Here is a 21,755-nt window from a genome sequence, read left to right as displayed (position 1 = left end):
CAAAGCCACAGGAGGCTTTTCTTCCCAACCTGAAGCACTCGCTTGTGTACATATTCCTTGGAAATTCCATCTTTTCAAGTTGCTGTTAATTTTTTTAATGTTATATATAAAAAAGTCTCTTCCTTGAGCTTACACAGTTGTGGGAAGGAATCCCGTGGGGTGTTCCGGGGCTGTGGCGGTTCCGGCAGCGCCGGATCCTATGGAGGACACAGGTACAAGGTGTGAGCCAAGGCCCCACTCCTGTTTTGTCTCTTATTTGCAAATATTATCGGATTAAAGTGGTCATTGGAGCTGTGGCAGACTCGTTACAGTGCAGACACGTGGGCCGAGGGTGTTGCAGCAAGGTGGAGGTGATTATCCCATAAATCCCACTTGGAGCTGTCCCAAAAAGGAACGTGGGCACTGCAGGGTGGGTGGGGTGGGAGCAAGAGGGACCCTGCTGGAGCAGGAATCCCCCCTGCTCCTTTGCACAGGGAGGGAATAGGTTTTATGGAGCTTGGGCACGGCATTTGGTGGCCCTGGCCCTGTCACATCGACCCCTGTCCCCACTTGCTGTGTCCCTGGGGGGTTCCTGCCCCTCCTGGGTGCCAGTGCCAGCCCCTCCTTGGGGCCCTCTGAGCCAGGGTGTCCCCCTGAGCCCCTGGGGGAGGCAAATGGGTGCTGGAGGTGGGGGGAGGAAAGAAGCTTTGGGGGATGGGGGGGCCCTGGGTGCCAGGGAGGGAGGGGGAGGCCTGGGTACTGGGGATGGGAATGGGGCGGGTGCTGGGGGGGCTGTAGGCGTGGGGGGGTTATGGGTGGGGGTCTCAGGTAGGGATGGGGGCCACGCTGGGTGTGGGAGAGGAGGGGTTAAGGTTGGGGTGTACTCTGAGTACCAGGAATGGGGAATTATGGATGGGGGGGGTTCCTCGGGTACCAGGGATGGAGAGGTATGGGTGGAGGGGCTTGGGCACCAGGGACGGAGATGGGGGTCCTGAGTACCAGGGGTGGGGGTTACGGATGAGCGGGGTCTGCCGCGAGCCAGGGGGGGGAAGAGGGGGATGAGGGAGCCAGCTCTGGGTCCCGGGGAGAGACGTGGGGGGAACCCCGTGAGCCGAATTTGGGGGGAGATGTGGGTGATGGGGAGATGTGGGTGATGGGCAGAGCGGTACCCGGGTGCCAACTGCGGGCGGGGGGATGGAGATGGGTCCCGGGGGGACGGGGAGACGTTTGGGGGGTCCCCTGCTCTGCGGAACCCGGGGCGCTGGGGAAGGAGGGGACACCCAGGCGGTCCCGGGGGGTGACATCAGGGATGGAGAGGGGGATCCCCAGTTTCGGATCTCAGTTCCCGGTGCCGTTTTCCCGGTGCCCGTGGCCGGTGGTCTGCTCCCGGTGCCCGCGGCCGTTCTCCGGTACCGTGCCCGGTTCCCGTTACCGGTTCCCGGTCCCACCGCCCCCGGAGGGGCCGCCCCGCCCCGCCGCACGTGACGCTGCGCGGTGGCAGCGAGCGCCGGGGCCCCGCTCGGCTCCGCTCGGTACCGGCCCCGCTCCGGGACCGCCCGGCCCCGCCGCCCCCGGTAAGTGCCGCCTTGCGGGGACCGGGCACCGCGGTCCCCCCGGAGACCCCCCTCTGGGGATGTCCCCTCATCCCCGCCGCAGCACCGGGGGGGTCCGTCCGCCCGTGACCTTCACCGCTGCCGGTACCGGGGGAGGGGATGGGGGGGGAAATGCTCCGGGCCTGGGGGAAAAGACCCGGGCTGGGGGCGGGGGCGGGGGGAGGAGTCCCCCATTGCCCCCCCCAACCGGTCCCCCCCAAATGTCTCCTCCATAATTACACCCTACTACTTGCCCCCCACCCAAACCTGCCCCCCCCGATACCCCAAAACCTGTCCCCCTCTTCTGCCCCCCATCATCTCCTCCCCCTGTTCCAGTCTCCCCAGGCTGACTCCCGTGTCCCCCCAAACCCAATCTCCCCCTCCCCGCCCCCCCAGTCTGGCCCCCACATTTAGAACATCTCCCCCCGGTGCTCCCCCCACCCTCCCGGGACCGACCCCACCGTGGATGCTGGGGGGTGGGGGGAGCGATAGAGGAGCCCCCCAGGGTCACCCCCAGCCCGGCGGGGTCACGCAGCGGCCCGGGGGGTGCGCGGGGACGGGTGGCAATGTCGCGTTGGCGCGGGGACGGGTCACACCTGCACCGGGGCTGTGCTTGGCTGCGGTTGTGTTTGCACGGGCACGGGTCACACCTGCACCGGGGCTGTCTTTGCACAGGGACGGTGACATTCGCACGAGGGTCCCTTTTGCACCAGGGACGTGCTTGCACGTCATTGTGTTTGCACAGGGCCGGGTCACATTTGCACCAGGGCTGTGTTTGATGGGGACAGTGCCGTTTGCATGGGGACGGCAGTGTTTGCACGAGAACCGTCACATTGCCACGGGGAGAACATTTGCACGGGGCCGGTGACACTGGCGTGGGGCCGGTGACACTGACACGGGAATGATCATGCTTGCAAGGGGAGAGACCCCGGCCGCGGGGGTCGGTGGCATTGGCACGAAAACGACCGTGCTTGCACGGCGCCAGTGGCAGCTTCACGAGGAGGGTTGGCACTGGCACGGGGTTGGTGGCACTGGCTCGGGGTCAGTGACACTGGCACGGGCATGATCACATCTTACGGGATGGGTGACACGGGCGTGGGGTCGGTGGCATCTCATGGGGTCGGTGGCACTTTGGCGGGGCTGGTGGCACCTGGCGGGGTTGGTGACAATTTTGCGGGGTCGGTGGCACCTCACGGGGTCGGTGGCACTTTGGCGAGGTTGGTGGCACCTCACGGGGTCGGTGGCACCTGGTGGGGTCGGTGGCACCGCACCTCATGGGGTTTGATGGCACTTTGGTGGGGTCGGTGGCACCTGGCGGGGTTGATGGCACTTTGGTGGGGTCAGTGGCACCTCACTGGGTCGGTGGCATTTTGGCGGGGTTGGTGGCACCTGGCAGGGTCGGTGACAATTTTGCAGGGTCGGTGGCACCTCACGGGGGTCGGTGGCACCTGGCGGGTTCGGTGACAATTTCGCGGGGTTGGTGGTGCCTGGTGGGGTCGGTGACAATTTCACGGGGTCGGTGGCGCCTGGCGGGGTCAGTGACAATTTCACGGGGTCGGTGGCGCCTGGCGGGGTCGGTGGCGCCTGGTGGGGTCGGTGACAATTTCACGGGGTCGGTGGCGCCTGGCGGGGTCGGTGGCACCTGGCGGGGTCGGTGGCACCTGGCGGGGTCGGTGGCACCTGGCGGGGTTGGTGGCACCTGGCGGGGTCGGTGGCACTTTGGCGGGGTCGGTGGCACCTGGCGGGGTCGGTGGCACTTTGGCGGGGTCGGTGGCATCTCACGGGGTCGGTGACAATTTCACGGGGTTGGTGACAATTTCACGGGGTCGGTGGCACCTGGCGGGGTCGGTGGCGCCTGGCGGGGTCGGTGGCACCTGGCGGGGTCGGTGGCACTTTGGCGGGGTTGGTGGCACCTGGCGGGGTCGGTGGCACTTTGGCGGGGTCGGTGGCATCTCACGGGGTCGGTGGCACTTTGGCGGGGTCGCTGACAATTTCGTGGGGTCGGTGGCACCTGGCGGGGTCGGTGGCGCCTGGTGGGGTCGGTGGCACTTTGGCGGGGTCGGTGGCACCTCACGGGGTCGGTGACAATTTCACGGGGTCGGTGGCATCCCACGGGGTCGGTGGCACTTTGGCGGGGTCGGTGACAATTTCACGGGGTCGGTGACAATTTCACAGGGTCGGTGGCACCTCACGGGGTCGGTGACAATTTCACGGGGTCGGTGGCACTTTGGCGGGGTCGGTGGCACCCCACGGGGTCGGTGACAATTTCACGGGGTCGGTGACAATTTCACGGGGTCGGTGGCACCTCACGGGGTCGGTGACAATTTCGCGGGGTCGGTGGCACCTGGCGGGGTCGGTGACAATTTCACTGGGTCGGTGGCACTTTGGCGGGGTCGGTGGCACCTCACGGGGTCGGTGGCACCTGGCGGGGTCGGTGACAATTTCACTGGGTCGGTGGCACTTTGGCGGGGTCGGTGGCACCTCACGGGGTCGGTGGCGCCTGGCGGGGTCGGTGGCACCTCACGGGGTCGGTGGCACCTCACGGGGTCGGTGGCATCCCACGGGGTCGGTGGCACTTTGGCGGGGTCGGTGGCATCCCACGGGGTCGGTGGCGCCTGGCGGGTCCCGGCGCTGTCCGTGGTGCTGCCCCGCGCCGCCGCCTCCCGCCGGCAGAGGGCGCCCTTGGGCGGGGGTGGGGCTCGGGGTGTCCGCGGCCCTCACGCCGTGACCCCGCCCCGCCGGCCCCTGGCACCCGCAGGGTGGCCCTTGGCTCGCCGCCCTCAGTTGGCCTCAGGGGCAAGGCTGCTGCCCGGGAGTCCCGGAGAGGGGCTGTGGCGGAGCTCTCCTCTCCCCAGGAAGCGCCATGGGCCCCCCTGGGCGCCCTCACACCACCTAGACGCGTCTCCAGCCAGCAGCAGCTGCCAGACCCAAGGTGAGCACCCGTGGATGCCCCCCACCCGAGGATGCCCACCCTAAGGCGGGGACACGGGCACCCACAGCCCCTCTCTCCCCAGGGCAGCAGGATGGCCCAGCAGCGCCATGCCATCCCCCCACCGCTCAAGGTAGGTGTTGTTGGGATGGGGGGCGCTCAACCAGCACCCTGGGGTGCCACCATGGGCAACACCCATCCACCACCCACGGTGGCCGTCACCACTCGGTTGTCTTGCAGACGGAGGAGGACTACATCCCCTACCCCAGCGTGCACGAGGTAGAGCGCCCCGCTCTCCCGAGGGGGCTGTGAGGGTCAGTGGCTGGCTGGGTGGGTTGGTGGGTGGTGCCCAAAGCACCCACCGCAGCTGTGGGCGCAGGTGCTGGGCCGGGAGGGGCCGTTCCCCCTCATCCTCCTGCCGCAGTTCGGGGGTTACTGGATTGAGGGCACCAACCACCAGCTGAGCGGGGCCCCTGACTCGCCCCCCACACCGGTACCCGGCACCCGGGCAAAGCTGGAGGGCAACCACACGGCCAAGATCTACCGCAAGCACTTCCTGGGCAAGGTGAGGCCCTGGGGTGCTGCAGGCGTGGGGTCTGGGGTGGGGACAACGTCCCGTGGGTACGGATGGGCAGGAGCACGGAGACCACATAAGCTCGGGTGTTCATGGATGTGGGTGTGGTGTCCACGGTGATGGGAGCCCCATGGGCCATGGATGTGGGGGCTCGTGGATGTGGGTATCCCTGGGCACGGCAACGGTGCTTGGGGTGGGTTCTCCATGGGAATGGAAGGACATGGAGGCCTCATAAACACAGGTGCTTTGGCATGTGGCTGCTTGTGGACATGGGTGCTCCATGGGGTGGGTGGTAAGGAGGTCGGTGTTGGGTCTCCATGGGCAGGAGAGTCCCTGGCACAGGTGCCCATGGACGTGGGTTCTCCACAGGTTTTCATGGACACGGGGGCTCCATAAGTTTGTGTGTCCATAGGATCTGGATGCCCCCAGGGGTGTGAGGCTCACTGAGTGTAGGTGCCCCATAGGTGGTACCTGTGGGTACAGGTGCTCGTGGACACGGGTGCTTCATCTGGATGGGTGCTCATGGGTGTGGGTATCTCACGGACACGGGTGTCCCATGGCTGTGGGTGCCCGTGGACAGGGGTGTCCCACAGATGTGGGTGCACATGGGCCTGGGTGTCCCATGGCACGAGTGCCCCCAGCATGAGCGCCCTCGGCCACGGCTGCTCGGCTCCTTCCCACAGGAGCACTTCAACTACTACTCCCTGGACCCGGCGCTGGGCCATCTCGTCTTCTCCCTCAAGTACGACGAGCAGGAGCACCTCCACCTGCTGCTGCGGTGAGCAGGCTGCGGGAGGCACCCACGGGAGCTGCCTGGGGTGGGGGCTCCCCTGACCCCCTCCTTGCTCCGCAGCACCCGTGCCCGCACCCTGCACGATGTGGTGCCCATCTCCTGCCTGGCCGAGTTCCCCAACGTGGTGCAGATGGCCAAGGTGGGTATGGCTCCCAGCAGCACCCATGGGTGCCCCCCAGTGCCAGGGCCCCCATGGCAGCACCCCTCCTTCCCACAGCTGGTGTGCGAGGACATCAACGTGGATCGTTTCTACCCCGTGCTCTATCCCAAGGTGAACGGGCTGCAGGGAGGGGGCACCTGGGCACCCGGGGGTGCCCCTCCCCAACTTCTGACCCCTCCCCACCCCGCAGGCATCCCGCCTCATCCTCGCCTTTGATGAGCACGTGCTCAGCAACCACTTCAAATTTGGGGTCATCTACCAAAAACTAGGGCAGGTATGGGGTGGGGTGGGTGGGGGTTAGGGTGAGGGGAGTCCCTGGGTGGGTGCTGGCACCCATCCCCACCCCACTGCAGACCTCCGAGGAGGAGCTTTTCGGCACCACGGAGGAGAGCCCGGCCTTCGCCGAATTCCTCGACGTCCTGGGTCAGCGGGTGCAGCTGCGGGACTTCAAGGGGTGCGTGAGGGGATGCTGGGGGGGAAGGACCCGCGGGGTCAGGGTGCCTGTCTCACCCACCCACTCACCCACGCAGGTTCCGAGGGGGGCTGGATGTGACCCACGGGCAGACAGGCAGCGAGTCGGTCTATTGCCACTTCCGCGACAAGGAGATCATGTTCCACGTCTCCACCAAACTGCCCTACACCGAGGGGGACGCCCAGCAGGTGGGCACCCATGGGGGCCGGGGGGTGAAAGGAGGGGGACTTGGTGGGGGACACTTGGGTGCTTGAGAGCAGGGGGTGGGAGGTGCTCCTGGGGCACCTCTATGGGGTGGAAGGGCTGCTGGGGCTTTGGGGATGTCCCATGGAATGGAGGGGACTCCTGGATCACCCATGGCTGGTGGTGGGCATCTGTGAGGCCCAGGAGATGGCAGGGCACTCATGGGTGTGGGGAAACATCTTTGGGATGCAGAGGGCTGTAAAGGCACCCATGGGTGCCAGGGGGGAGCTGAAGGATGCAGGGGGCTGGTGGAACACCCATGGGTGCTGGGGTGCATCTACGGGGCACAGGGGCTTTCATTCCTTTTGATGCCCCTGGTGTGACCACCTTCTGTCCCTCGTGTCTTGCTGTGTCCTCCCCTATCCCCCATGTCCTCCCTGTCCCTCTGCATCCCACCTGTCCCCACAGCTGCAGCGGAAGCGTCACATCGGCAACGACATCGTGGCCATCGTCTTCCAGGATGAGAACACACCGTTCGTGCCCGACATGATCGCCTCTAACTTCCTCCACGCCTTCGTGGTGGTGCAGCTGGAGCAGGGGGGCACCCAGGGCACCCTCTACAAGGTACCCTCCCGTGCCTCAGTGTCCCCGTGCCCGTGGGGGCCCGCGGGGTGCCCCGTCACCCCCCCACCCGCCACAGGTCTCCGTCACGGCCCGTGACGACGTGCCCTTCTTCGGCCCGCCGCTGCCCGACCCCGCCGTCTTCAGGAAGGTGAGCGCCCGTGGGTGCCGCCGGGGAGCCCCGGGGGACACACACCCACCCGCGCACCCACCCGGGCCGCCCGCACCCCGCAGGGCCCCGAGTTCCAGGAGTTCCTGCTGACCAAGCTCATCAACGCCGAGTACGCCTGCTACCGCGCCGAGAAGTTCGCCAAGCTGGAGGTGCGGGCACGGGGGTGCGGGCAGGGGGTGCTGGGGGGCACCCGGAGGGGCTGGGCAAGCCGTGGGATGTGGATGTGGGTGCCGTGCCCACCGCGGGAGCCGTACGCACCGCGGGGGCTGCGCGTGGGTGGGCAGGGGCTGGGTCCCCGTCTGGGCAGGTGGGTGCTGCCCGGGGTAAGGGGTGCCTCGCGTCGGGGGGCAGCAGCGCGGTGAGGAGGGGGTTGCGAGGGGCGGCCCCGTGTGGGTGCAGCGCTGCACTGGGCTGTGGGTGTCTCGCGTGGGTGCATCCGTGGGGCGTGGGCGCAGCAGGGCAGGGCTGGGTTCTCGCGGTGGCCTCGCGTGGGTGGCAGCGGTGGATGCGGGGCTGCGGGGTGCTGTGGGCGGTGTCGCGTGGGTGCAGCAGGGCGGGGGCAGGTCCTGCGTGGGTGGCGGCTGTGTGGTGCGGGGGTGGGTGTCTGGGTGGCGGTGTGGGTGCGGGGCTGGGTGGTCTCGCGTGGGCGCAGCAGCGCAGGGCTGGTGCGCAGGAGCGGACGCGGGCGGCGCTGCTGGAGACGCTACACGAGGAGCTGCAGGCGCGCAGCCAGGCCATGCTGGGGCTCGGCCCCGACGACGAGCGCCCCGACAACGGCGGCGCCGCCCCGGGCTTCTTCGAGTCCTTCAAGGTGGGGCGCGGGGGTCCCGCTCCGCGCACACCGCGCACGCAGCGCTGCGGGCCCGGGGCCCCTCCGCGGGCCCGGGGCCCCTCCGCGGGCCCAGCCAGGACACGCCCCCTCGGGACCGGCCACGCCCCCGCGCTGACCACGCCTCTTTGCTGTGACCGCGCCCCCGGGCCGTGGCCCCGCCCCCTGCGCGCGTGGCCGATCTGCGGGGGTGTGGCTGAGGCCACGCCCAGGCCGGGCCCCGCCCCCTCACGGACTGACACAAGCCCCGCCCCTTTCCTAACAAACCACGCCCCTGTCGGCCGTGCCCCCTCATCGGCATAAGCCCCGCCCAAGTCGCGGACCCGCCCCTCGCCTTAAGCCCCGCCCCTAATCACAAGCCACGCCCATCTCGCCCTTGGCTCCGCCCCGCCCCGGTGCCCGGTTCCCCCACCCCCGGTGCCCCCGGTACCTGGTTCCTCCCCCGGTGCCTGGTTCCCCTCCCGGTGCTCGGTTCCCCTCCCCCCGCCGGCAGTACCCGGTCCCGGTTCCCCTCCCGGCCCCTGGTTCCCCTCCCTGTTCCCGGTTCCCCCCGCCGGTGCCCGGTTGCCCCCACCCCGTGGTCCCCGGTCGGTGACGCGCTGCCGCCCCCAGTCGCTGCTGGTGCCCGGGAGCCGCCGGGGACGCCGCGGCAGCGCCATCGGGCTGGGCTCGGTGGAAGAGGTGGGTACCTCGCCGTCCCCTCTCGGTGTCACCCCGGTCCCCGGTGTCCCCCCGGTTAACGGCGCCCCGCAGGCGCTGTTGGTGCCCGGGAAGAGCCCGTCGCGGCGGCGGCCCGGCCCCCTCGGCTCCCGCCGCTCCAGCGCCATCGGCATCGAGAGCATCCAGGAGGCGCCGGCCGGCAGGTGAGCGGCGGTACCGGCACCGCCGCTGTCCCCTCCCGCTGTCCCCTCCCGCTGTCACCTCACCGCCGTCGCCTCCCCGCAGGGACGGCCCCGCAGCCGCCGACGGCTCCAGCTCCACACACAGCTCCCCCGAGAGCCGCCGGAACCCCGACAGGTCCCGCAGCTGGCACCGGGATCGGGGACACGGGGACTGGAGGGCACTGGGCTGGGCATGCTTGGGGACTGGAGGACACTGGGATGGTGTGGCAAGGGGACAGGGTGGCACCGATATGGGGTGACTCCAGGACCAGGTGACATGGGGACAGGGTGACATCAGGATGACACGGGGACTGGAGGACACTGCGATGGTGCAGCTCAAGGACAGGGTGACACCGGGATGGGCGCTGGGACAGGGCGAGGTGAAGGTGACACAGGGACCGGAGGGGTGGGACAGCAAAGGAATGCAGTGGGCCAGAGTGACTGCGGGCTGGGGTGGCACAGGGACGGGTGACACGGGGACAAGGTGGCACCAGGATGGTTGGCACAGGGCAGCATGGGTCCAAGACACACAGAGGGGCAGGGTGTCACGGGGACAGGTTCACCCAGGGACTGAGTGGCACCGGGTCTGTCTGTCCCAGGGACAGGGTGGCAGGGGGCTGTGGGGTGGCACTTGGGTGGCTTGGATGCAGGTTGGCATGAAGGTGGGCGGCACAGGGACACATGGCACGGGGATAGGTTGGTATGATGACAAGAGACATGGGGACAGGGTGCCATGGGGATGGGACCTCCCAGGGATGGGATGGGATGGGGTGGGTACAGGGTGGCACGGGGATGGGACATGCCAGGGCTAGGGTGACATGAGGACCCAGTGTCCTGGACGGGGGTGGCGTGGGGACAGGGTGTCCCGGGGCCAGTACAGCATCGCAGCGGGCCACGGTGGTGGCCACGAGGCGCGGTGCCAGCCTGTTGTGGCTTTGGGGACTGTCCCTGGCCTGGGGGACTGTCCCTGGCAGGGCCGAGAAGCCGGAGCCGCCGGATTTCTCCCGCTCCTCCTCCAGCGCCAGCAGCTTCGGCAGCGCCGCGGAGGAGCCCGGCGAGCCGGGACGGGTACGGGGAGCCCGGGGAGGGGTCCGGGGGGGCAGTCTGGGGTGGGCAGCACCCCTCTGACCCCCCCCCCCGCCCCCTCAGGAGAGCCGCTCGCCCTCGGGGAGCCACCGCGACGCCTTCACTGACACCCCCTGGCCGGATGACCCCCCCGGGACACCCCCAGGTAGCCCAGCACACCCGGGTCGGGGCGCCGCAGGGCCGGGGGACCCCTCGGGGTGCTCATGACCCACCCCCCCTTTGCCCCAGGCCGCCGCCCGCCTGACCCCCCCTGTCCTGAGATCAAAATCCAGCTGGAGCAGCCCCCCCATAACCCGGTGAGGCTGTTCGCCCCCCTCCACCACTGCAGCGTGGGGGCGACCACCCTGGGGCACCCCCACTGATGTTCCTCCCACAGGGCTCATAGTCACCCCCCACCTGCGGGGGTGTCACCGCTTCGCCCCCCTCTGTGTGCCACCCCCGTGCCAGGAGCTGAAGCCATCGTCCCCGGTGCAGGATTTGGGGGGACCTCCAAAAAAAATTGGGATGTGCCCCCCCTCCAGACAATCTCTGTCACCCCAAAAACCCTTTGGGTGAGGGGGTGATGCACCACAAAGGGGCCTCCCCTCTGCCGTGACCCCGAAATGAAGAGTGGGTCCAACCCCAGCATCATCCCCTCCCCCCAAAAAAAAGAGGGGACTCAAATCCAGGGTAACCCCAAAAGTGGAGCTCCCTCTCCCCCCCTTTATTTTAAGGGACAAAAGTTCCGGGATGTGCCGGAGGCTGGAATTGGGGGGAGGGGGAGGAATATTTTTTCACACCCTCCCAAACTGTGTTTGTGTTTCCCGTGAGTCCTGTATAAAATAAAAGTTTATTTATCGCTACAGTGGGGGGGGGAGTCTCCGATACTTAGGGGGTCCCCAAAATCCCAAACATCAGTGGGGGCTGTAAAAACACTCATTCTGGGGAGTCATTTAGCCAAGTATTGGGGGTTCACAGCAGCCTGGCCGAGCAAAGCTTTTCTTTTGATCGTCCCTGTTTTTGGGGTGCTGCGAGTACCCCAAAATATGGCAGGCGATGCCCTCAGCCCCCCCCCTCCCCCCCAAAAGTGCCTCTTTCAGCTCTGCTGGTCAGCCCGGCGTCAGGAGCGGCATTTGGCCACGGCCCCGGTGGCCACCGGCGTCCTGCCAACCCCCTGGCCAAGGGAAAGTGGTTCCCACCCCCCTGAACCCCCCAAAACCACGCGGCACCCCGGGAGTGGTTAAACATAGCCCGGGACTGCCCGAGTTCTGGGAAGTGCCAGCGGCCGGGCCTCGCTCGGGATCCGGCGCTGCCGGGGGAGGCAAAGGGAGGGGTCAGAGCCCCCCAAACCCCCCCAAACCCTGCCCTGCCGGGGTCAGAGCCCCCCCAAACCCCCCTAAACCCTGCCCTGCCGGGGTCAGAGCCCCTCCAAACCCCCCCAAACCCTGCCCTGCCGGGGTCAGAGCCCCCCTAAACCCTGCCCTGCCGGGGTCAGAGCCCCTCCAAACCCCCCCAAACCCTGCCCTGCCGGGGTCAGAGCCCCCCTAAACCCTGCCCTGCCGGGGTCAGAGCCCCCACAAACCCCCCCAAACCCTGCCCTGCCGGGGTCAGAGCCCCCCAAACCCTGCCCTGCCGGGGTCAGAGCCCCCCCAAACCCTGCCCTGCCGGGGTCAGAGCCCCTCCAAACCCTGCCCTGCCGGGGTCAGAGCCCCTCCAAACCTTGCCCTGCCGGGGTCAGAGCCCCCCAAACCCCCCCAAACCCTGCCCTGCCGGGGTCAGAGCCCCCACAAACCCTGCCCTGCCAGGGTCAGAGCCCCCCCAAACCCTGCCCTGCCGGGGTCAGAGCCCCCCAAACCCTGCCCTGCCGGGGTCAGAGCCCCCCCAAACCCTGCCCTGCCGGGGTCAGAGCCCCCCAAACCCTGCCCTGCCGGGGTCAGAGCCCCCCCAAACCCTGCCCTGCCGGGGTCAGAGCCCCCCAAACCCCCCCAAACCCTGCCCTGCCGGGGTCAGAGCCCCCCCAAACCCTGCCCTGCTGGGGTCAGAGCCCCCCAAACCCTGCCCTGCCAGGTTCAGAGCCCCCCCAAACCCTGCCCTGCCGGGGTCAGAGCACCCCCCAAACCCTGCCCTGCCGGGGTCAGAGCCCCCACAAACCCCCCCAAACCCTGCCCTGCCGGGGTCAGAGCCCCCCAAACCCCCCCAAACCCTGCCCTGCCGGGGTCAGAGCCCCCCAAACCCTGCCCTGCCGGGGTCAGAGCCCCCCCAAACCCTGCCCTGCCGGGGTCAGCGCCCCCACAAACCCTGCCCTGCCGGGGTCAGCGCCTGCATCCCCTCTGGAGGGTCCTGGTTAATGAGGAACTGGACCTTTAATTATAAAACTGGTGAATGAATGAGGAACGAGGGAGGGGTTTAGGGGGGTTTGGGGGAGGCAGGGCAGTGTCTTCCCTGCCATGTGCACAAGCACAGGACTCAGGGGCACCGTGGGGCTTTCCTGCACGCACGGGCACTTCTGCATGTGCCAGGCGTCATTTGCACAAGCACAGGGCCTTGGGCACGTGCTTGCACTGCCCGTTTTCACAGTGACAGTCATACGTGCACGGTGCCTTTTGTACCTGGCAAGGGGAATCCGGGCACAGTGACATCCGCACGTGTGCAAGGCACTACACCCTGCGACATCTCGGTGACATCTGCACACTCAGGGCACCTTTTGCTCAGCTCAGGCAGCGTCTGCAAGTGCACAGTGGCACTGGCACAGTGACATTTGCATGTGCAAGGCACTGAACCCACTTGCACGGTGACATTGGCACAAGCACGGTGACATTTGCCCACTCCCACCCCTTTGCCCACCCAGTGTCGCTCCCAGCCCCCCTCCAGCTGCACAAGCCCTTTCCCCTTGTGACTCCACCTACTAATTTCCCCCTTAATTACCTCACCCTAAAGAAGAGGGCGTGTCCCAGAGCACCCAACCCCTCACATCCCGCTTTGCTGCCTTTACCCTCCTTCCACAATCCCAGCCCCAACCCCTCCCAAATCCCTCCCGGGGCAGCAAATTGCTTTAACCCGAAGAATTTTAAAACAAAATAAATCACTGAGGAGACAGCAAAACCCAAGTTTAGGGACAAATTAACCCGATGAGTTAATTTTTTTTCCCATCTTCGTGTGGTCCCTGGCTCCCCACACATGTGACGAGTTGGGCACCAGGGTCAGTCCTCAGCCAAGGGACCGCAGAGGCATTTTGGGACCCAGCCCCATCGCGTCTCGCTCAAAGAGGGGGTTTTATCCGCCGAGGCTCCAGCTGCCATCCCAAATCCCGCGGTGGGTTTGGGATAGGCCAGGGAACGCTGCTAATTATAGGGAAGGAACCATGTATTTACAGAGGCAGCTCCCAGCACCAAACCACCGGCGGCTGCTTTTGCTCCGCTGAGTCTCTCTGTTCTCTCTCTCCTCTTTCCCGGGCGCTGCTGTCCACAGAAAAATAAAAAGGGGGGATGAATTAAAAATAAATCCCCCTCAGTGATTTGCAGGAGGCACTTTAGCAGAGGAGGAGGAGGAGGAGGCCGAGGAAGGGCAGGAGCAGGGGGGTGGCGGGGCGGGCGGCAGCGTTGCAGTGGCCTCGGTTGGAGCCGATGCAGGCGGCGTAAGCCATGGCGTGGGGGATGTAGTTCTGCTCGTGGACCCCGTGCAGCAGGTGGGCCATGGGCCCGCGGGCGAACACGGCCACGTCCTCACCGCCGTGGGTCTCCTGCCGCAGCGGCACGGCCGACTGCGCCTGGTAGTCGGCGTGTGCTGGGGGCAAACAGCAGAAGTGAGAACCGATTAAGAATCCAGCTCATTTTAGCCGAGCTGGGGTGATTTTGAGGGGTTTTGGCCCAAAACATACTCACCAAAATCCACGGCAGAGACATTTTCTCGCTCGCCCGCCACGATTTTATAGCCGGGGCCGTTGCCGTAGAGGATGGACGTGAAGGGTTTGCGGTCCACGTCGCTCTGCATCGGGGCCAGACCTGGCAGTGTGCACAGTCAGCAGGATGGGATCCCCCCGTGGTGTTCCGAGCTGTCCCCCAGCTGTCCCCAGGGTGTCCCCCAGCTGTCCCCGGCGCCGTGGCCGGGCAGGGCTCACCAAAGATGGGGTTCCCGCGGGGGGTGTAGCCGCCGAAGGTGAAGACGTGCGAGTGGTCGGCGGTGACGACGCTGAGCGTGTCCTGGGTGGACGTGAGGCGCGTGGCCAGCCCGATGGCCCTGTCCAGCTCCACCGCCTCGTGCAGCGCCTGCTTTGCCTTCCCCTCGTGGTGCCCGTGGTCGATGCGGCCGCCTGCGGAGCCCAGCACCGCTCAGCATTACCCTCCTCTTCCCAGCCTTGGACCCCTTTCTTCCCTTTCTGTGCCCCCCATCCCATTTTCCCCCCTTTTCACATCCCACATCCTCCCTTTTGACCCCCCATCAGCCCCTTTGTTCCTCCTTTTCATCCCCCTACCCTTTATCCATTTTAGCACTCCACCTCTTTTTATCCCTCCCATTTTGCACCTTCCTTGCCCGTTACCCCTCTTTCAATATCCCCCATATCCTCTTAATCTGTCATTTGTGTATTCCCCACCACCCCTTTATCCTTCCTCCCTGTCATCCCCTTTTTTTGCACTCCCATCTCCCCATTATCCTCCCGTTTTGCACCATCACCTTTAATCCCCATTTTTGTTCTTCTATCACCCCCTTTATCATCCTTTTCCACCTTCCAGTCCTCACTTTTTGTACCTCCCCCTTATCCAATTCCCCACCTTTTTGCACCTTCTTTTGCACCCCATCACCCCTTTTTTCGTATCCCTATCACCCCCTTTATTCTACTTTTGCACCCTTCTTTTCGAATCCCCCCCTTTTTGCACCCCCCCCTTGCCTCCTTTTATGCCCCATTTTTGCACCCCCATGAACCCCCCACCTTCAACCAGGAGGAAGAACCCTCGGGGATTTTTCTGGAGCATCCTGATGGCCACGGACACCATCTCGCTGAGGGACGGATCTGTATCGTTGTTCCTGTCCAGCTCGTACATCATGTCCCCTGGCTCGAAGAGGCCTGGGGACAGGGACACTGCTGGGGACATCCTTTTCCATCAAAAGAAAAGGGGGGCCAAATCCTGCTCCTCGTGCTGACTCAAGTGTTTCACACACCACTGGATCCAGGAAGATTAGATAGAAGCCGGACAATCCCAGCCCTTCCTTCCTCCTCCCCGCTGGATTCCACATTCCAGTTGGGATGGGAATTTCACTGCTGACAAAAGAACTGCATCCCTAGGAGGGAGATGCGTCCCAGGGTGGGAGTAGCAGCATCCTTGGGGGTGTAACATCATCCTCGGTGGGCAGCACATCCTTGAGGGCACACCAGCATCCCCAGGGGGAGCACCAGTATTCCCAGGGAAATTGCAGCCTCTTTGGGAGGTACCAGCATCCCTGGGGGCAGCAGGAGCACCACCCTTGGGGGTGTAACAGCATCCCTTTGGGGTACCAGCATCCCCAGGGAGGTAACAGGATCATTGGAGGGGGTGGGTACCAGCATCCCCAAGGGAATAGAACCATCCTCGGGGGCTACCAGCACGTCAAGGACAGGGAACCCCAATCCCTTGGAGGCAGCAGCACCCTTGGAGGATAACTGGCCACTGCAGCTGCCCCAGCACCCCAGGACAGGACAGGAGTCCCCCTAAAGCACCCAGCTGATGCCAGGGCACCCGTGGGTGCAGGGACTCACCCAGCAGGAAGTCGACGCGGCTGAGGTTGAGTGCCAGCAGCCCTCGCCGGTGCCACACGTACTCAGCGACCTGGGGACAGGGGACAGGCATTGTCACCTCTCCGTTGCTTCTGCCACCCCTGAGGCGCTCCCCAAGACTTTCCACCCCCAGGAATGGCTCTGTGGGGTTACAGGGGGGTGATGTGTGTGCACCCCCACCCCCCAGAGTCCCTGTCACCTTGCCGCGGGGCTTGGCCTCCCGCCACGCCTGGACGAGGTTCCTGCCGTCCAGGCGGGTGCCCCGCTGCTTCTCCTCGTGGGGATATTCCACGTCACTGACATTTTTGGGGAACATATATTTCCGCCCTCCACCCAGGATCACCTGCAAAAGAGGGGAGGAAATGTGGTTTTAAATATTTTTAAATTATTTTAAATCTGCCCCTCCAGCTGGGGTTTAATGGGGGAAGACCCCGAAGGGGCGGAGCAGGATGTCCAGGAAAGCCCTGGAGTTGTGGGCAAAAACACCCAAGGAATTTCACCTCGCTCAAAATAACTCTGAATATCTGCCTATTAATTAAAACTCAGGACAAAAATAACCATTTCCAACAGGGATTTGGCTTTTTTAATGTTTTTTCCCCCAATCTGTGGGAAGGATGCTCCACATCGGGATCCCCACATGAACCCGCTGGGATGGAGCCCCATCCCGCGGCTCTCCCTGTTTGCTTTGGAGCCTGATTTATTTGGCTTCTGTTATTTATAACCTAGCAGAGATTTTATGGCTTTTTTGTATTTTTTCCCCCTTTCTCTGCGTAGAAGGTGAATTATAAAGCTGCAAAACACCAATGCCAAAATTATTAACAAAAAAAAAAAAAAAAAGGAAAAAAAGTCTTTTCCCCACTATATAATTATTTCCAGCCTGGGACAGAGTTAAAATTATATTAAAGGGAAAAAAAAAAAAAAAAAGCAAAAGAGGCTATTAAAGAGCTAAATAACAGGCTGGGATGTTTTGCTTTGGGGCTATTTTGAAGGACAGAAGAAGATTTATTTACAGTTCTGAATTTCTGCATAAATCCACAGTAAGGAGCAGAACTGGGGGAAAAAGGAAGAGTTTTGGGTCTGGGAAGTATGGGAAAGGAGGAGGCTAAGATGGATTGGTGCGTCTGGGGCTTGATCCTACAGGTGCTTGTGGTCCAAGACCTATGTTTGAGTTTCCTGGTCCCATGTCCACCTGAAAGTGCTGGTACCTCACCCACGGTGGTCCTGGTCCCATATTTGATGAGGGTCCCAACTCTATACCCATGGGTGGTGCTGATCCCCCATTTGCTGGGGCTCCAGCTCTGCACCATTGGGTGGTCCTGGTTCTGCGCCCATGGGTGGTCCAAGCCCACCATTTCATTGGGGTCCCAACTCTACACCCATTGGTGGTTCTGGCCCCATATCCACCCACTGTCCTGCTTCTGCACCCATGGGTGGTCTCAGCCTCACATTTGCAGGGGTGGTCCTTGTCTTGTAGCCACTCATAGTCCTGACCCTGCAACCCTTGGTGGTTCCAGCCCAACGTCTCCTGGGAGTCCTGGCTCTTCAACCACTGGTGGCTCCAGCCCCACATCTCCTGGGAGTCCTGGCTCTTCAACCACTGGTGGCTCCAGCCCAGCATCTCCTGGGAGTCCTGGCTCTTCAGCCGTTGGTGGTCTTGGTCACACGTCTATCCACGGCCCTGTCTGTCCTGGTCCCATCCCCCTGACTCCAGGGCACATCCCCGGTGTCCTCATCCCTACCTCGATCTCAGGGATGTTCTCCACCAGCTGCCGGGCGATGTCCTTGCAGCCCCCCTCCAGGGCGTCCGGGGGCATCTCTCCATCCGAGTACCAGTCACGGTTGGCAGAGTGGGCGTAGGCAGCGCTGGGCGTGGCGTGGGTCACACGCGTGGTGGTGACGATGCCCACGGCCTTGCCTGCGCCACCAGTTCAGGGGACAATGGTGAGAACACCCCCAAAACCGCTTGCTGGACCTCCTGCCCGGGAGTCCCTCAGTGCCTCACCTGCCTCCTTGGCCCAGCGGAGGATGGAGGTCACCTCCTGGCCCTTGGTGGTGTTGCAGCGGTCCCGGGTGACGCCGGCGCTGACCCCCAGCGTCCCCTCGTTGGCTTTGACACCGCAGAGGTAGGCGGTGGCCGTGCCCGCGCTGTCGGGCACCTGGGCGTTGGTGTTGTAGGTCTGGAAGGGGGGAGATGGATAAACCCCCATCGTTATCACCACCGTCATTGTCTCCACCACCACCAGTACCACTGACAGCACCACCATTCCCACCCTGGGGCTTCCCCCCCTGTGCCCTTTGGCTGCACCAGACCCCCATCCCACCTGTGTCCCCTCTCTTTTGCCCTTTGCCCCCCATTTTACCCCCTACTCCCTCCACCATGGTGGGACATCCCCACCTCACTGCATTTTGCTGCTTTTAGCCCTTTTTCAGTCCATCTTTTGGCAGGGAGATGGAAGCCACAGCCATGGGCATCCCCACGGGGTGAATGGAGGTGGCTGCTGACTTCAAATTTAATTATTATTGTAAAATGTTTTGTTCAGCAAAACCAGCCCAGGAGAAGCAGGGGGGTCCCGTGGCGTCCCGCAGCCGGCGGGCTCCTCCTGCCCCCCTCCTTGTTCCCACGGCCGGCCCCTGGCACGGCCAGCGGGCACCGGAGCCAGCTGCCTTTGCTCGCCCATGACCTAATTTCGGCTCGGTCGATGCCGCCCGCCCGTGACCTTGCTGTGGGTGTCGTGTCCCCGTGAGTGCCCCGAGGGGGCTCACCTTGGCCAGGGCCACGAAGGGGAACTTGTCCATCTCCAGCAGGCTCTCCTCGCCCTGCCCGTGCAGCTGTCCTTTGAGGATGCGGGCGGCCGTGACCGTGGAGACGCCCATTCCTGCGGGACAGCGTCAGCCGCGCACGGACAGCCCGGCGGCCCCGGGCACACAGCGCGCTCCGTGCAAACCGCGCTCGTCTCCGCTTACTGCAGACCCCGTTTAGCCCATCGTCCAGTTTATCGCAGCAACCAATTTTTTGCAAGCCCAGTTTATCGTGCAGCCAGTTTATCCCAGCTCCCAGTTTATCCCAGCAGCCACTTTTCATTGCAAAGCCAGTTTATCACAGAGCCCAGTTTATTGCAACACCCAACTTTTTGCAAATCCAATTCATTCCTGCACACAGGTTATCCCAGCACTCAGTTTTTTTGCAAACCAAATTTATCCCAGCACCTACTTTATTGCAATCCCAGTTTATGCCAGCACTCAAATGATGGCAAAACCAATTTACCTGAGACCCAATTCTTTGCCAATCCACTTTATCCCTGCACCAGGTTCCTGCAATCCCAGTTCATTGCAGCACCCAGCTCATGCCAGCACCCAGTTTATTGCAACCCAGTTCGCCCCAGCACCCGATATTCATTTCAAACCCAATTTATTGCAGCACTCAACTTACTCTAAATCTAGTTCATACCAGCACCCAGTTTACCTCAGCACCCAACTTAACACAAACCAAACTGATTGCAGCAACCAATATTTTTTGCAAATCCAGTTTATCCAGCACCCACAAAATAAACTGAGTTTACTGTAAACTCTATTTACCATAGCACCCATTTTTTGGAAATCCAATTCATTGCAGCACCCAGTTTACCCCAGCACAGATGTTTTTTGCAAACCCTGTTCACGCCAGCACCCAACTTACTGGAACCCCAGTTTATCCCAGCACCCAGTTTATCTCAGAACACAACTCACCACAGCACCTATCTTTCCAGAACACCCAATGTGTCAAAGCCCCAGTTTGTCCCCAGCACTCACTTTATTGCAGCCACTTCCTCGCCCCCCCGTGCCCCCCAACCCCGCTGCCCCCGCCCGGGGTGGGTGCTCCCCTCCCATCTCACCGTCCCCCAGGAAGAGGATGAGGTTCTTGGCCACGTTCTGGTTGAGGCGCTGGAGCCGCAGCGCGTTCCGCAGGGTTTCCTGTGCCTGCCGCCGCCAGTACTCGGGGTCCTTCTCCCTCTCTGCAGGGAACCGGGCTCATAGCACCCCACGGCACCACCTTTGGGGTGCTGCCCCTCCAAACCTCACCTACCTGGGACCAGCGATGCCGAGCAGAGCTGGGTGAGGAGGAGGACGAACAGAGCCTTCATCCTGCGGCGCTGAGCGGGTGCTGCCACAAGAGAGCTGCGAGGTGGGTGGCACCCGCTCGTGCCTCAGTTTCCCCACCAAGACCTTTGGCCTGGGGTCAGCCAAGCGAGGACGGAAAGAAATGTCCCCTCCCTACACAGTCACCGATGTGACCCCCCCGCCGGGGACATGCCAGCTTACCCCCCCTCCCCCCTGCCTCCCTAGTCATGAGTCCCATGAGGCGTCACCTCACTGTCACCAGCCCGAGCTGGGGGAAGCTGGGACGGCCCCAGTGGCACAGTGAGGTCCCCATCACATGGCCATGTCCCCATCACATGTGTGTTCCCCTTCCATGCCCGTGTCCCCATCATGTGTTTGTGTACCTCTTGTGTGTCCCCACCACGTGTTCCTGTCACCCCTGTGTTCCCACACCATGTCCATGTCTCCACTGCCCATCTGCAGTCCCATCACACACCCGTGTCCCCACCGCATCCCCTGTGCGTGCCATGTCCCTAATGTCCCCACCACACACCCCCGTCCCCATGCCCATCACACACCTGTGCCCCTGTTGCATTTCTGTCCCTGTTGCGCGCCCATGTCCCCACATGACCACGTCCCATGACACATCCACGTCCTTGCTGCCCGTCCGTGTCCCCATCCCATGTCTGTGTGCCCACCACATGCTCGTGGCCCCACTGCATGTCTGTGTCCCTGCTGCACACCCAGGTCCCTGCAGCATCTCCGAGTCCCCCGTTGCACACCCATGGCCCCACCACACTCCCGTGTCCCCATGGCACTCTCCTGTCCCCATCACCCCCGCACACCACCTCCGCTGCGCTGCACGCCCCCTCACCCCGCGCTCCCCGGAGAGCCTCCCTCCCCCGGGATGGCAGCGGTGGCCCCCGGGGGGGTCCTTACCGGGGGTGGGGCTGTCACACGCACCCGCACTAACTTGGGTCCTTACACCCACGTCCCTCTGGGCGGCGGGAGGAGGCAGGGCCGGGGGGACCGCGAGCCCTTAAATCCCCCCGCACCCGGCCTTCGCCTCCTCCTCCTCCTCCCCTTCCTCCACCCTCCCCCCGCTGCCAGCAAGGGGGGGGGCGGGGGGAGAAAAGGCCACAAACTGGGCTTACTGGTGCCCTCTGCCGGGTTATACTGGGAGGACTGGGAGGACTGGGGAGCACCAAGCCTGGCTATAAGTGCTGAGCAACCCTCCCTCGCTTCACACGTGGGAGTTTGGGGTGCCTCTTGGTGGGGTAGATGTGTGTTTTGCCGGATTTCGCATTATTTTTACCCAAACCGTGCTAGGGGCACCAGCGAAGGGTGGGGGTGATGGAGATGAGTGGGGTCTCCATGCCTCAGTTTCACCACACGGGCTCCTGCAGCAGCCCACGAGAGATCCCTGGTGGGATCCCGCGGCATTACTGTAGTTCCTACAATAATCACGGCGCGTTGTCGAGGGCGGGGGGAGGGGGTGACTCCCAGCCCTGCCTCAATTTCCCCATGGCGGGGGCCCGGGGGGCTCCGTGACCCGCGGAGCCGCCCGTGGCCTCCCAGAAGGTGGCGGTCTCAGCCCAAAAATCCCCGGGAACCTCGGGGTGCAACCAAGGGAGCCCCAACAAGGCAGCGATGCCAGGGGACGGGCACGGCCCCTTGCG

The 21,755-nt window shown here is 64.1% G+C and overlaps 2 protein-coding genes across 7 annotated transcripts; one reads left to right on the top strand and one right to left on the bottom strand.

The window, feature by feature from the left end:
- Positions 1 to 1,399: 1,399 nt before the first annotated feature.
- RAP1GAP (RAP1 GTPase activating protein) lies at positions 1,400 to 11,113 on the top strand. Of its 5 annotated transcripts, XM_068212803.1 has the most exons (22): positions 1,424 to 1,553; positions 4,330 to 4,503; positions 4,586 to 4,633; positions 4,741 to 4,779; positions 4,880 to 5,065; positions 5,758 to 5,852; positions 5,928 to 6,006; positions 6,085 to 6,138; positions 6,218 to 6,301; positions 6,381 to 6,481; positions 6,558 to 6,687; positions 7,151 to 7,306; positions 7,383 to 7,454; positions 7,538 to 7,624; positions 8,149 to 8,286; positions 8,917 to 8,985; positions 9,058 to 9,167; positions 9,250 to 9,321; positions 10,160 to 10,253; positions 10,335 to 10,416; positions 10,500 to 10,567; positions 10,648 to 11,113. In XM_068212803.1, the coding sequence occupies exons 3-22, from the start codon at positions 4,595 to 4,597 to the stop codon at positions 10,654 to 10,656; spliced, it is 1,764 nt and encodes a 587-aa protein (XP_068068904.1). In that variant the 5' UTR covers positions 1,424 to 1,553; positions 4,330 to 4,503; positions 4,586 to 4,594; the 3' UTR covers positions 10,657 to 11,113. The 5 variants fall into 5 exon arrangements, with proteins under 5 accessions (XP_068068903.1, XP_068068901.1, XP_068068902.1 ...); XM_068212802.1 differs by having other exon boundaries at positions 1,400 to 1,553; positions 4,396 to 4,503; positions 4,591 to 4,633; positions 8,917 to 9,167; XM_068212800.1 differs by having other exon boundaries at positions 1,400 to 1,553; positions 4,396 to 4,503; positions 8,917 to 9,167.
- A 2,245-nt stretch (positions 11,114 to 13,358) lies between these two features.
- On the bottom strand, positions 13,359 to 21,129 carry ALPL (alkaline phosphatase, biomineralization associated). Of its 2 annotated transcripts, none has more exons than XM_068212804.1 (12): positions 21,034 to 21,129; positions 20,063 to 20,175; positions 19,872 to 19,991; positions 18,763 to 18,875; positions 18,002 to 18,176; positions 17,739 to 17,914; positions 16,199 to 16,342; positions 15,982 to 16,051; positions 15,178 to 15,312; positions 14,368 to 14,559; positions 14,132 to 14,251; positions 13,359 to 14,033 (listed from the first exon to the last, which is right to left on the bottom strand). In XM_068212804.1, exons 2-12 carry the CDS (start codon positions 20,118 to 20,120, stop codon positions 13,780 to 13,782), a joined length of 1,557 nt encoding a protein of 518 aa, XP_068068905.1. In that variant the 5' UTR covers positions 20,121 to 20,175; positions 21,034 to 21,129; the 3' UTR covers positions 13,359 to 13,779. The 2 variants fall into 2 exon arrangements, with proteins under 2 accessions (XP_068068905.1, XP_068068906.1); XM_068212805.1 differs by having other exon boundaries at positions 20,063 to 20,154; positions 21,040 to 21,058.
- Between the last annotated feature and the right edge of the window lie 626 nt (positions 21,130 to 21,755).

This window comes from Anomalospiza imberbis, chromosome 23 (assembly GCF_031753505.1).
Source record: "Anomalospiza imberbis isolate Cuckoo-Finch-1a 21T00152 chromosome 23, ASM3175350v1, whole genome shotgun sequence".
NCBI lineage: Eukaryota > Metazoa > Chordata > Aves > Passeriformes > Viduidae > Anomalospiza > Anomalospiza imberbis.
Note: the sequence above shows the minus strand (reverse complement) of the source record. Positions and strands in the feature narration are given on the sequence as shown.